Consider the following 15,000-nt stretch of genomic DNA (forward strand, 5'->3'; position numbering starts at 1 on the left):
GCATCACTGCATTCACAAAGGCTGTAAGTAATTATCACTTCTGTGGGGGTGTGGATGTGTGTGAGTGAACCTGCATGCATGGTTTTGGGTAAGTGTGGTGTACCGGTGTGTATTTGTGCACATGCTGAAACCTGTTATCCTAGAAGTGCCACCTCTATGGATTGGATTATTAATCGATTGAACAAAGCAGACACGGAAATGCAGTAAAATGTGTATGCAGTAACAATGTTGAATCATCGTTCTGACCATTAAACACATATGAAATAAGTATTTTTAAAAGTACTTGTCAATGATTTGCATGCAAATTTTTCTTTTATACTAAAGTGCTGTTAAATTCTCAATTGGTCTGAAGGTCCTGCCTTTCTATAACAGTAGCTCCTGCACTGTATGTGTTTGTGTGTGTGTGTGTGTGTGTGTGTGTGTGTGTGTGTGTGTGTGTGTGTGTGTGTGTGTGTGTGTGTGTGTGTGTGTGTGTGTGTGGACATTGTGCCATTATCGGTACACACTCACGTGTTTTCTGTATAGTAGTGACAGCAGGCCCCTCCAGCTCCTGTAGCAGAGCATAAACACTGATTTTGTATTGCGTGTTTGGATTCAGGTCGCTAAAGCAATGCTTGTTGTCAGAGCCATCCAAGCTCACTTCCTGCTTCTGGCCATCTTTAATATAAAATCAGAAATAAATGTAAATGCAGACAGAAAAAAGGAGCTCAGTTGATGAAGAGTAGTCACTAAGTGCACTGGCCTCTCACTCATGGCCAATATCTAATGTACTGTCTCTAAGTTTCCACATTATTATAAATATCATGCAGTGATAATTGTGATTTACGTAGCTCTCTTGTGGCAAGTTTCAACCACAAGTTGATTTTTATTGGTAATAAACAGTTTGTCTTTTCATGCACCAGCTTCCACCTCGTTAAAGAACTGAAATGCTTTTACAAAGTTGTTTACATCCCATTAAGGTGTCAAAAAGCATTTAATCGTTAACATCTCAGCCTAAAATGCATCATGAACATTTTCCCTGTGTGTGGATTCGTCTTTTCCAACTTAGCATCCTTCTTCTTCTTTTCTCCCAGGTCTTATGGACTGTATCATTTCAGAAAAGTTGTATTAAAAAAAAATCCTCAGGTCTGAATGATCAGAAAAACCTACTTAGCTCAAAAGATTCCCGATATTTAAAATGAAATAATAAAGTCAAGTCAAGTCAAGAAACTTTCATTGTCCTTTCAACTATATATACTGTAGCTGACGCAGTACAAAGTGAGATGAGACAACGTTTTACCAGGACCAGGGTGCTACATAGAACAGAGACAAAGCTAATGACTCAGTAAGTTAGTCCTAGCCACATAAAGTGTATCTGCGCAACATGGTGGAAACAGTGCAGGACGAAAGACAAAAAGACAGTGCAGGACAAAATCAAACATACTGTACATACTGTATGTTCTATAGTACACATGCAGAAATACTGGAATTAACACTTAATATAGTAGCAGCAGTTATATGAGGTATTGTAATGCAAAAAAATGTGAAATAATTAAATGTGAAAATGAAAACATTATATAATGTCTGGTCAGGTATAAACAAAACAAGAAAAGTGTGACTTAGCTAAAAATATCCAATAACATGTGCCAGAATGGTCATGACACTAATTATTATCTTATATTTTTAGGAACCGGCGATATCATAACATATGGCCATGGACTTGACAGTTTCCCCAGCCATCATATCCTCATTCTCATGACCTGCCTGCTTTAACACCCATCCACAATAAAGTCCATATAAAGTGCTTCTGGGCTTTCTTCTGCTTTATAAAGCCACCTGCACTGGTCATGTCTTAAAAACTGCAATGTTTATATGCTTTATTTTGTCTAATTGTCAGATGCTGTGGTTATACTAAAAGCTCAATGTGTTTACAACATCTTGCTTATTAACACAACTGTGACTCTATTACAGTGCATTTCACCTAATATCAAATGTTCCTTCCCTTTAAGTGTAGCTGATCCAAGGCTTTCTCTCTAATGAATTTCTTGCTCTTAGCTTTGACTACGACTTTAGAAGTACAGAACGTGCTTATTCTGAAGCTGCTCAGCAACAACGTTGTTGTATGAAATGAAGCTAAATAAAACTAAAAAAAAGTTTCCATAGAGTTTGATGGTATTGATAACCACAACCCGTCCTCATTCCAGCCAACAGGAAGTACAGTACACTGTGACCACTGGAGAGTCAACGTTTGTATATCATTGTCAGTAATGGAGGTGTGACCTCAGAGCCTATCAGTGTCAGTTCAGCATCACAGAAAGGTTTTCTCCATCACAGCACAGTGGACTGCAGAGTCTACAGACCCACACAGAATACCAATCCCCTTCCCCACACAAACTGTCTTGTATTCTACAATATATATGAGAGTACTGTAGGGAAATGCAGTCTGAGACTCAAATCAATTTTTAAATGTTGTGTAATTCACTTTTGCTGTTGTTTTTTTTTTTTTTTTTTTTTTTTTTTTTTACAAAATAAAAATGTGGTAATATGTTTTAAAAGAATTGTCCATACTAGAGAAAAAGTAAATTAAGGCTATATAAATAAACAACCTAGACAGTGCAAGCAAGATGGAAAAGCTGGCAAGATGGCAAGAAGGTTTTGAATCCAGAGTTAAACTTTGAATCAAACTTAAAATCAAATTCTGAAGTTCTTAGAGAATTCCACATTCAATATAACATTAGCATGCAGTGCAGTGCTGTGTGTGTGTGTGTGTGTGTGTGTGTGTGTGTGTGTGTGTGTGTGCACAAGATCTGAGCGCCTTTCATATCCAGCTGAGCCTTGGGCGTTTGTCTCTCTTTACAGAGAGCAGATTTACCAAGAGCTCAGTTCTTCATCTCCACCATGAGAGAGAGTGAGAGCGTGCCTGATTATAAGCCACAACCATCTCCCACCCTCACACATAAAGACTAAAACTACATCCTCATCTTGGTCCAAACTCCACAAGGAGTTCTTACAAAGGCAAGAGGGCTTTTCCGGAAATTCGGTGAGTTTCTGCTAAATCAGCTTATTGGACTTATTCTACTTCTGTAATCATAAACACTGTCCTGTGCTCATCCCTGGACTCTTATTCACACCTGCTCAAGACCTTATAATACACCCTGTGCTGTTTGTCTTTTCTCTTCTACACTGTAATAATTTAAGGAGAAAGAAGCCTTCATTTGTCATATACACATCACAGCACAGTGAAATAATATACCAGTCCTATATACCTTCCTATATACCAGTTTAGGACTATGAGGTCAGAGCACAGGGTGAACTGTAATAGAGCACCCATGAATGAGGGCCACCCAACAGAGGCAGCTTGATGGTGCTATGACTTGTACAGCCACCACTGATTTCCGCTCCCACTATCCAAGGTCAAGCAGAAGACAATGATTTCATGATAAGTTTTGTAGCTGGTTCCTCTCAAGGTTCCTCACCACTTTCTACATGGCATGCTCATTAGATATCTAAAAGTACATCTGGGGTTTTGGAAAGACTCTTTATTGACATGTTTTTTTGAATCTGCATCATACAGATGAATCTAAACTGAACATACATACTGTAATGTACCTTTGGTGCTGTGTATGCAACATGCTTCACAAAACTTCATCTAGATTCATCTGCCATTCATTTTGAAAAAATCCCTCAGGAATTTAAAAGCTCATTTTACAAAATCATTAAAAAATTTCCCAATTGGTGTGTTTGTGTGTGAAAATGTCCATTGTACTCACTGAGCAGGGACTCGATGGTCACACGGTACCGGGTGGCGTGAGAATGAGCATGCCACTGAGCACACATACTGTTCACTCGTACCTGATAGGTGTTCAGATTTGTTACGCCCAGGTACACTGTAGCGAGAATAAAACAGGTGGGGATTAAAAATGCAGATCAGAGGAGCTTGTGGCCTAATAGTAAATACACACACACACACACACACACACACACACACACACACACACACACACACACACACACACACACACACACACACACACACATATAGCTGTGATTGAATAGTCTAACATAAACTGGCATTCTGAGTGGGGTAAAAATGATGGTGTGTAAAGAGCTTTCAGTTGCACTTTATTCTCTCTACTGTTATTTAACACACTGCAGCCACTATTTATTTCCACAAGTGTAGTTTTATTGAACGCCAAGGGTCAAGATTTTTATTTATCATGAATGCAGTTACATGGATTTTCAATTAAATAAAAACCTGGCCACCTTCCTTATATTTGTGCACATTAATAAACTAAATTCAAGAACTAAACTACTATAATGAATAGAAATAATACAAAGAAAAAACGAGTGTCACATCGCTTAACGTCACGGACTCCGTATTACAGCAGCCAAAAACATGGCCACGGACTTCGTCTCACAGCATGCCCACGTTCACAGTCAACAGACTTTAATAATGTGCACCTGTTTACATCTTTGTATGATGTTTGTTTGTCACCCTTTATATAGCCCTTGGTTTCAGTTCATTGTGAGGTATACACTCTGTTTCTTTGATCTGTGATGATACACTTATGGCATTTGGCAGAATCAATTATCCAAAGCAACAAACATTTTTATCTTATTTTATACTGTACAGCAATTGGGGGTTAAAGGCCATGCTCAGGGGGGCAGCAGAGGCAGAATGGTGGACCTGGGGCATGAACTCCTAACTTGCCGAGCTCCAGACCAGCACGTTAACCGCGGAGCTACCACATGAGCCATGATTAAATTTTTTTTATTTTATTTATTTTGTGTGTGTGTTCCAATACTTTCTGACAATTTCTGTTTGTCTCCCCAATTTTGACATTCCCTGTGCCTTATTGTTATTAAATACACATTTACATCCAACCTCTGTGAATCTTCTTTGTGAGAAAGAGGTGTGATGTGCAAGACATTTACATGTTACATGTAGTACTATGATGTGCAATGATGTTGCATCTAGTAACGGTGCAGGGAGTGCAGAAATGACATGTGCATGTGAGTTACATGGAGTAACAGAAAAGCGGAGAATTTCGGTGAATTAAACGAGGCTTTATGGAATCCTAAGAAAGAGACATTGATGAGATAGAGAGATGGACATGTAAGTGTTAAAGAGTCTGATGGACTGAAGGAAGAAGCTCGTCCTGAGGATACTGGGGAGGATGAAGTCTCAGCTAATAATCAACTAATTTCTGTTTCGTTTCTTTTAATTCTTGTCTTCATTACACTCAGTTATGATGAGTTTTGCACTGTAATTGATTTTACTACTGTATCAATATACAGGAAATAAGCAGTCGGCTCTGTTAAATAACCATGTGAGTGGCACAGCAGAAAAGCACTTGTGTTATCATGAGGAGGCTTTGAATCCAAAAGATAACACAGCTATCTGATGATGCTGTAGCTGCTTCACATATCTCAGAGTAAACATGTGTGTGTGAGTATTGTGCTGTTGTGCTGTTAACTCACGTGTTTTGGCTTTGCCAGTGAGAGCGTCGCTGGAGCCCGTGGTGTACGTGGCAATGACCTTTACACTGTATTCTGTCCCACTCAACAGGTTTAAGATCAACATGGTGTTTACATCATCACCAACGAATGTCTCCAGAGCCCGGCCTGGTACTGCAAGCGCGCACACACACACACACACACACACACACACACACACACACACACACACACACACACACACACACACACACACACACACACACACACACTCCAGCCATTTAAATGGTTCCTACAAATAGTTCAATTAATATAAATCTTTATTTGAACATAATCTGCACTGAAGCATGTGTTGTATGCGTTGCAGTCTCACGGTTCTTTCTTTTTTTTGTTCTGTGATCCAGAAATTATGTGCTGAATTCAAGCAAATAGCCATAGATATCTACGAGTATTTTAGTCTATAACATGCTTGAGTTTCTTGAACATAATCAGTTCATTTTGTGATTATACACCAGCTGTTAAATTATCCATGATACTCCTGATCAGAGAAGATTGCTTACACACTCAGTACAGATGATAGTCTTTAAAATCAGAGTCATTCTGCAAATCAGTGAATGATTTAGCAAGTATTTCTTTACTGATGTACTATCATATTTGTCATTTCTAATAAGCATGTGGAGGTGTGTTTACCTGAGATGGGCTGGTAGATTACTCTGTATCCCATAGTGGGAGATGGCGGGGTGTCCCAGGTGATGCGGAAGCGATTGAACCATTCTTCTGACACTTTCAGGTTCTTAGGAGCAAGAAGAGGCACTGAGGGGAAAAGAAAAAACAGAGAGATCGAAAAAGAGAGAGAGAGAGAGAGAGAGAGAGAGAGAGAGAGAGAGAGAGAGAGAGAGAGAGAGAGAGAGAAATATAGATAGACAGACAGAGATACAGACAAAAAGGGTGATAGAGAAACAAAGAGAGATGGGGAAACATAAAAAAAGGAAAGATCGTGAGAGAGAGGGGGGGAGACACAAAAAATTGAGAAGGAATGCTTTCAGTAATATACACTTTACATTGCTCACAATCCCAAAGTGATTAGACACGTACGTGTGCGAGCGGAGCGTGTACTGGCTGGTCCGTCTCCGTCTGCATAAACAGCTGTCACACTCACTCTGTATTCTGTGTCTGACATCAACGGCTGCAACGCCACAGAGTTCTGATTTCCAGGAACCATGATCTACAGAACCAGAAGAAGAAGTTCACTTAGGTTTATTATCATTCTTTGAAGCGTGTTGACAGAACAGGCCGTTTATTAAGCCTTAAGCGTCAGGACAGTCAGAAAATCAGAATCAGAATCATCGCAGGTCTTAATGCATTAAAATCCAGTCACTTCTTGAGGTAGCATATTTTAAAACAGATGTCGAATTCATATTTTTGACAGTGATGTTTGGAAACCGGGGAACATGTGACTACACTATACAGTAAACATTTAACTGTCAGGTCTGCAAACTACAAATCCCAGAACACACCACAGCCTACAAACATGGCTGCACTGGACTTTATCACTCACAGCCCACCTCCACTTTCAGGCTCACAGTCACTTTACTACATATCACACACTAATCACAGCCACCACACAAAAGGACTTTCACTTCACCTTTTTTTCACTTTCATCATGTTCCTGATGTTACCAAACCTTTCGTTAGTGTCTAGTTGTTTAGGGCATGTGGTAGCCTAGTGGTGTTAAGGTGTTGGCTACCACTCTTAAGGTTGTGAGTTCGATCCCAGGTCCACCAAGCTGCCACCATTGGGCCCCTGAGCAAGGCCCTCAATTGTACAAAAATGAGATAATGTAAGTCGCTCTGGATAAAAGGGTGTCTATTAAATGCTGTAAATGTCTGTCTGGGTTTTGAAAAAGTCCAGGCATCCTCTACACTGCTTTTCCTGCTGGCTCACAGGGAACCTGGAGCCTATCTCAGGAGACAAGGCAGTGTACATCCTAGGCAGGATACAAGTCTATTGCAGGGCACAAATACATACACACTCACACAGAGTTTCCAACCACTCTATAACACCCATCTTTGTACTGTGGGAGGAAACCGGAGTGCCAGAGGGAAACCCCTGAATCGCAGGAAGAAGGATCCCAAAGAACGACACTTTTACACACACACAGACACAGACACACAGACACACACACACACACACACACACACACACACACACACACACACACACACACACACACACACACACAAACCCAAAAGAAGAACCTATTGAAATCATTCTCATGGCTGGATGGGTCAGGAAGCTGTCTCAAGATTTTTATAGACTTTAATATCACAGACAACATTGTTGACAAACTGGGAGCCGGTTTCAGAGACACCTCAAAAAAAATTAGCGGATATCATGTAGAGGATATTTTGTACATAAGCTCAAAGGTCCCTTAAAAATGTCCCAAATGTATAGAGACTATTGGGACATATTCTACATATAACCCTAGGGAGACACTTGACCAGATATACGCCTGTGTTCCTTGATGCTAAGCTTGTGCAGACAGTCACATCTATAAAACTGGAAATGCCCTACAGAGATCCTAGTGATTATAAACTACTTTACAGGTAGCAAGTCACAACGTGTAGAATATCTACAATTTAGAAAACAGGCTTAGGATAAATATCATAATTCAATCGCATTTAAAGAGGACTTGTTGAAGGAGTGTTATGAAAAATAGTACAGATTTCCCTTAAATGTTACAGTTCATTATACAGCAATGGGTTTACCGTGTGTGTCGACACAATGCACTATGATCAGATAGATTACAGATAACAGAGAATCATAGAGGTTTAAACTGCGTCCATTACTGTGGATCAGAATTTACCAGTAGTGACATTAACACATCCTTTACAAACCAGATTTATAAGTGAAAATGTAATCTATTCTATCTGATTTACGGTTAAACATTTGAGTAAATTCTCTTTCGCTCCGTCACTGAAAAGCATACAGTACATATCACAAACACGAACCGGACAAAACATATTTAATTGAAACATTTTAAAGTATATTAAACCTTACGAGGAGCTATAAAACTAACTATAAGCTATTTATTCCCTTCTTCATAAAGTGTGCCAGCAGTGCTGGAGCGTCTGCATGTTTTAGATGTGCCCAATAAAATGTGCCTAAACGTCAGCCTCATAAATCAACAGTCACAGAACAAACTTCAGAAGGAAAAAAACAACAACAACAAATTCTTGAGCCGATTTGCCGTACATTAAAAAAACATCATTTTAAAGCTCTAGATATGTTTACCGTTATTTACCATATTTACTAGTTCTTATGATTTAATACTTAACTTGTGTGCTTTATAAGGTTGCAGAGGAACACATGATGCTATTGTAGTATTTTACTGAGTAAAGCTTAAAAAGAGAAGTGATTATGTAGTAATAAAACTATACAGTAACACAGAAACACTCACAAGTGTGCTGGATGAGACAAAAACATCATATTCACTTTCAAATCCTTTTAATACAGTAAAATTATAATAGTAATAGTAATAGTAATAATTTTTGACTGTAACACGGCACCAAATGAAATCTTAACAGCGTAGTGTTTTTAATGTCTTAATCATCATTATAATTACAAATATAAATTATAAATAGAGTAAGAATCAGTGTGTCAGTAATCAGGATCTTATGTTTACATTTGATAATACACAAGACTGTAAAGATACAGATACTGTAAAAAAGCAAATAATGTTAACACTGAAGATAACATACTGACCTGACAGGTCAATTTATATTTAATTCCTTTTTGTATTACAGTGAAAGACTTTTAAAAAGCTTTAAAGACTTTTAAAAAGTTTTAAAAGCTTACATTTTTTTTTCTTTCTAAGTTTAACCACAATGAAATGTCTTACAGTGTATTAAATAAAATTCTCTCTCTAAAATTCACCCCAATTTATCCTAACATACTAGCTGTCTATTAGCCTGACGAAAGAGATGCCTTGGTTGCTCAAAACTAACACAACCACACACACACACACACACACACACACACACACACACACACACACACACACACACACACACACACACACACACACACACACACACACAAACACACACACAAACACACACACACAGACACACAAACACACACAAATGCACACACACACACACACACACACACACACACACACACACACACACACACACACACACACACACACAAACACACACACACACACTGCAATCCAAATGAAAGTTTATCGAGCATGCTTTCTGAATGAAGAATTTTGGAATATGTAACTGAACACAAAGTTCTGAGCAGCTCTTAAACTTAGCTGACCAAAACATCTTTATATGCTGAGGAACTGAGGAACTGTCCACTCTATTTCTGGTGCTAAACCTCTGCCAGCGATTCTGAAGACAGAGCGAGGCTTTGAAACGGACAATAAATGTAAATACAGGCACAAATAAAATGAACACTGTGTACCACTAAATCGTAACATGAGTAGGATTTTATAGGAGCAAATCATACAAGGGTTTTAGCATCCAAAAAGCCTCTGGAGGAGCATCAAACAAGTCATAACAAACAAGAAAAACAGAATATGGCATGCTTAAAAGAGATTTAGGGTATGCATCTTTATTCGAAATGGCTGTAGTATATGTTTACTGTGTATTAGTGTGAGTGACAGCTGTAGTGTATCAGTACACTGTGTCATTGTGAGTGACAGCTGTAGTGTATCGATACAGTGTGTCATTGTGAGTGACAGCTGTAGTGTATCGATACTGTGTGTCATTGTGAGTGACAGCTGTAGTGTATCGATACTGTGTGTCATTGTGAGTGACAGCTGTAGTGTATCAGTACAGTGTGTCATTGTGAGTGACAGCTGTAGTGTATCAGTACACTGTGTCATTGTGAGTGACAGCTGTAGTGTATCAGTACACTGTGTCATTGTGAGTGACAGCTGTAGTGTATCAGTACACTGTGTCATTGTGAGTGACAGCTGTAGTGGATCAGTACACTGTGTCATTGTGAGTGACAGCTGTAGTGGATCAGTACACTGTGTCATTGTGAGTGACAGCTGTAGTGTATCAGTACACTGTGTCATTGTGAGTGACAGCTGTAGTGTATCAGTACACTGTGTCATTGTGAGTGACAGCTGTAGTGGATCAGTACTGTGTCATTGTGAGTGACAGCTGTAGTGTATCAGTACACTGTGTCATTGTGAGTGACAGCTGTAGTGTATCAGTACTGTGTCATTGTGAGTGACAGCTGAAGTGTATTGTTCACAGTGTCATTGTGAGTGACAGCTGTAGTGTATCAGTACACTGTGTCATTGTGAGTGACAGCTGTAGTGTATCAGTACTGTGTGTCATTGTTAGTGACAGCTGTAGTGTATCAGTACACTGTGTCATTGTGAGTGACAGCTGTAGTGTATCAGTACACTGTGTCATTGTGAGTGACAGCTGTAGTGTATCAGTACTGTGTCATTGTGAGTGACAGCTGTAGTGTATCAGTACTGTGTCATTGTGAGTGACAGCTGTAGTGTATCAGTACACTGTGTCATTGTGAGTGACAGCTGTAGTGTATCAGTACAGTGTGTCATTGTGAGTGACAGCTGTAGTGTATCAGTACAGTGTGTCATTGTGAGTGACAGCTGTAGTGTATCAGTACACTGTGTCATTGTGAGTGACAGCTGTAGTGTATTGTTCACAGTGTCATTGTGAGTGACAGCTGTAGTGTATCAGTACTGTGTCATTGTGAGTGACAGCTGTAGTGTATCAGTACTGTGTCATTGTGAGTGACAGCTGTAGTGTATTGGTTCACAGTGTCATTGTGAGTGACAGCTGTAGTGTATTGTTCACAGTGTCATTGTGAGTGACAGCTGTAGTGTATCAGTACACTGTGTCATTGTGAGTGACAGCTGTAGTGTATCAGTACACTGTGTCATTGTGAGTGACAGCTGTAGTGTATCAGTACAGTGTGTCATTGTGAGTGACAGCTGTAGTGTATCAGTACACTGTGTCATTGTGAGTGACAGCTGTAGTGTATCAGTACACTGTGTCATTGTGAGTGACAGCTGTAGTGTATCAGTACAATGTGTCATTGTGAGTGACAGCTGTAGTGTATCAGTACAGTGTGTCATTGTGAGTGACAGCTGTAGTGTATCAGTACAGTGTGTCATTGTGAGTGACAGCTGTAGTGTATCAGTACACTGTGTCATTGTGAGTGACAGCTGTAGTGTATCAGTACAGTGTGTCATTGTGAGTGACAGCTGTAGTGTATCAGTACTGTGTCATTGTGAGTGACAGCTGTAGTGTATCAGTACTGTGTCATTGTGAGTGACAGCTATAGTGTATCAGTACACTGTGTCATTGTGAGTGACAGCTGTAGTGTATCAGTACTGTGTCATTGTGAGTGACAGCTGTAGTGTATCAGTACTGTGTCATTGTGAGTGACAGCTGTAGTGTATCGGTTCACAGTGTCATTGTGAGTGACAGCTGTAGTGTATTGGTTCACAGTGTCATTGTGAGTGACAGCTGTAGTGTATCAGTACACTGTGTCATTGTGAGTGACAGCTGTAGTGTATCAGTACACTGTGTCATTGTGAGTGACAGCTGTAGTGTATCAGTACAGTGTGTCATTGTGAGTGACAGCTGTAGTGTATCAGTACTGTGTGTCATTGTGAGTGACAGCTGTAGTGTATCAGTACTGTGTGTCATTGTGAGTGACAGCTGTAGTGGATCAGTACTGTGTCATTGTGAGTGACAGCTGTAGTGTATCAGTACACTGAGTCATTGTGAGTGACAGCTGTAGTGTATCAGTACACTGTGTCATTGTGAGTGACAGCTGTAGTGTATCAGTACACTGAGTCATTGTGAGTGACAGCTGTAGTGTATCAGTACAGTGTGTCATTGTGAGTGACAGCTGTAGTGTATCAGTACACTGAGTCATTGTGAGTGACAGCTGTAGTGTATCAGTACACTGTGTCATTGTGAGTGACAGCTGTAGTGTATCAGTACACTGAGTCATTGTGAGTGACAGCTGTAGTGGTAAGCACGGTGTTAGTGTTGATACAATATGCACTCACCGCTTGTTCAGCTCTGTCACCACGTGTTGAAATGTAGGATATTCTATACTGATACACATTTGAACCGAGCAGTTCCCACGACGCTAACATGCTGAATGTAGTAAAGTCGCTCAGCTGCAGACCCCGCACTCCCATCTTAGCCACTACAAATATGCATGTCAAACAACAAAAATCATAAAAAGCAGTGCATTTATAGTAAAAATCAATTAAAAATAACTCCGAGGCTGTTCTTCATACCTGCTGTAGTTGTGGTGGTAGTCGCCGCCGTTGTTGTTCTAGCAACTAAAAGGAAGGTAAAAGGATTATTGGGATAAATACCTTGAAGGAAAAAACATGGCAAGTTCTTGTCACAATAATTTGGCTGCTAATTATTGGTGTTGCATTACATGTGGTTTCACTGATGAGATTAGATCTGTGTTTAGTTTTACTGATGGAATTAGTGCTGTGTTTGGTGTTTGATTATCTGATACCCCACCGATGGGTTCAGTACTGTAGTTGTTCTTAGATTATTTATACTTTCCCTGATGAGATTAATGTTGAATTTGGTGTTAGATTACCTGTAGTTTCACTGAGCATGACTGTCTCACTCTCAGCTTTGTCTTTGTAGATGGCTGTGAGAGCGACCTCATACTCAGTTTGTGGCTTCAGACCCAAAATCACATAGGAATTTAGATTCCCCCCAATCACCATCTAGATAGATAGATAGATAGATAGATAGATAGATAGATAGATAGATAGATAGATAGATAGATAGATAGATAGATAGATAGATAGATAGATAGATAGAAAGAAAGAAAGAAAGAAAGAAAGAAAGAAAGAAAGAAAGAAATGTGATGCGTTAGACTTTTTTTTGCAATAGGCTGCTCAGGAGTCCTCATTTATCTGAGAATCAGGTGAAACATTGCTTAGATGGACTTTAACAGATAGATTTCAACATATTACTTCATTAAAGGTCACTAAATTCAGCTCATCGCTATGTCTTTCCAGCACATCACAACAGGGTTCAGGATACGGCCATTGTTAGAAATGTCAAATAATAAAAACATAGCTATAAATAGTTCACATAATTACCTGCAGGTCAAAATATTTAACCCTTAAACAGGAAACACAAGCACATCTGAGTAAGATCTGAGAGTAGTTTCCACCACCCACGTTTTTCCTGATCTTGTATGACTGCATAAATTAGGGTGTACTTAGGAAGCTGGAGTCAGAGCGCAGGGTCAGCTATGATAGAGCACCCCTGGAGCCAAGAGGGTTCAAAGCCTTGCTCAAGGGCCCAAGAGTGGCCACCACTGCCCTCATACATACAGTGGGGGAAATAATTATTTGATCCCCTGCTGATTTGGTAAAGTTTACCCCTTTACAAATTAATTAACTATCTAGAATTTTATGGTAGGTTTATTTTAACAGAGAGAGACAAACTATTAACAAAAATGGAAGAAATACAAGATAGCATTCAAAAGCCCCCGCTCTGGAGCTCCCTGCAAGAGCTCACCTCATGGGGTAATGATGATTCTCAGAAATTTGAGGGATCAGCCCAGAATTACACGGAAAGAGCTGGGACCACAGTCACCAAGAAAACCATTGGTAACACACTTTGTCGTAATGAATTGAGATCCTGCAGTGCCCGCAAGGTAATCATAGAAGTGGAAACATTCTGCTTTGGGGCTGTTTCTCTGTTAAGACTTGAGGGGCCGATGAACAGGGCCATGTACCAGATGTAGAATCTTGGATGAGAACCTCCTGGTCGAAACACTGAAGAAGGGTCGTGAATGGGCATGACAATGACCAGCATGCCAATGACCCAAAACATACGGCCAAGGCAGCAAAGGAGTGGTTCAAGAAGTAGCACATTAAGATCCTAGAGTGGCCTAGCCAGTCTCCAGACGTTGTGGAACAAGCTGAAACGTCGAGTTGCCAAACAAAAGCCTCGAAACCTTTAGTGTCTGTCTCCTGAGATGTGCACAATCCTGCTGACCAACTACAAGAAACGTCTGACCTCTGTGCTTGCCAACAAGAGCTTCTCCACCAAGTACTAAGTCACGTTTTTCTTGAGGAACAAATACTTATTTCACTCAACCAAAATAAAATGAATATATAACTCATATAATTAGTAAGGGGTAAACTTACAAAATCAGCAGGGGATGAAATAATTATTTCCCCCACTGTATACAAACCTGTGATGAATAAAAACTTATAAGAAGCAAATTATCTACTAAACAGAGAGATAAATCCTCCTGCTGCATGAGTGTGTGAACAAGTGTATGGTTTCTTATGTGCTGGCAGGTCTGTGTTTACCTCTCTGGTGTCTCCTCCTCTGACTGGCTTCCAGGTGAGTTTGTAGAGGGAAATGTCAGACGCTGCATGCTGCCAGTTCACTCTGAGACTATCTGTGGTCACATCACTGCTCCTCACACTCACAGGGACAGGAACACTCCCTACACACACACACACACACACACACACACACACACACACACACA

General features: G+C 39.9%; 1 protein-coding gene across 6 annotated transcripts in view; it reads right to left on the minus strand.

Annotated features, from left to right (window-relative positions):
* LOC113657993 (collagen alpha-1(XIV) chain-like) overlaps positions 1-15,000 on the minus strand; it is a 74,611-nt gene that overhangs the window by 22,218 nt on the left and 37,393 nt on the right. For all 6 annotated transcript variants that reach the window (XM_047819511.1, XM_027170133.2, XM_047819515.1 and 3 more), the window contains 9 exons: positions 14,816-14,955; positions 13,075-13,207; positions 12,755-12,799; positions 12,518-12,660; positions 6,532-6,661; positions 6,127-6,249; positions 5,461-5,610; positions 3,750-3,866; positions 511-657 (listed from right to left, as the gene is read on the minus strand). In XM_047819511.1, coding sequence (XP_047675467.1) covers positions 511-657; positions 3,750-3,866; positions 5,461-5,610; positions 6,127-6,249; positions 6,532-6,661; positions 12,518-12,660; positions 12,755-12,799; positions 13,075-13,207; positions 14,816-14,955 — 1,128 coding nt within the window. The remainder of the gene's footprint in view (positions 1-510; positions 658-3,749; positions 3,867-5,460; positions 5,611-6,126; positions 6,250-6,531; positions 6,662-12,517; positions 12,661-12,754; positions 12,800-13,074; positions 13,208-14,815; positions 14,956-15,000) is intronic.

This window comes from Tachysurus fulvidraco, chromosome 10 (genome assembly GCF_022655615.1).
Source record: "Tachysurus fulvidraco isolate hzauxx_2018 chromosome 10, HZAU_PFXX_2.0, whole genome shotgun sequence".
Lineage (NCBI taxonomy): Eukaryota > Metazoa > Chordata > Actinopteri > Siluriformes > Bagridae > Tachysurus > Tachysurus fulvidraco.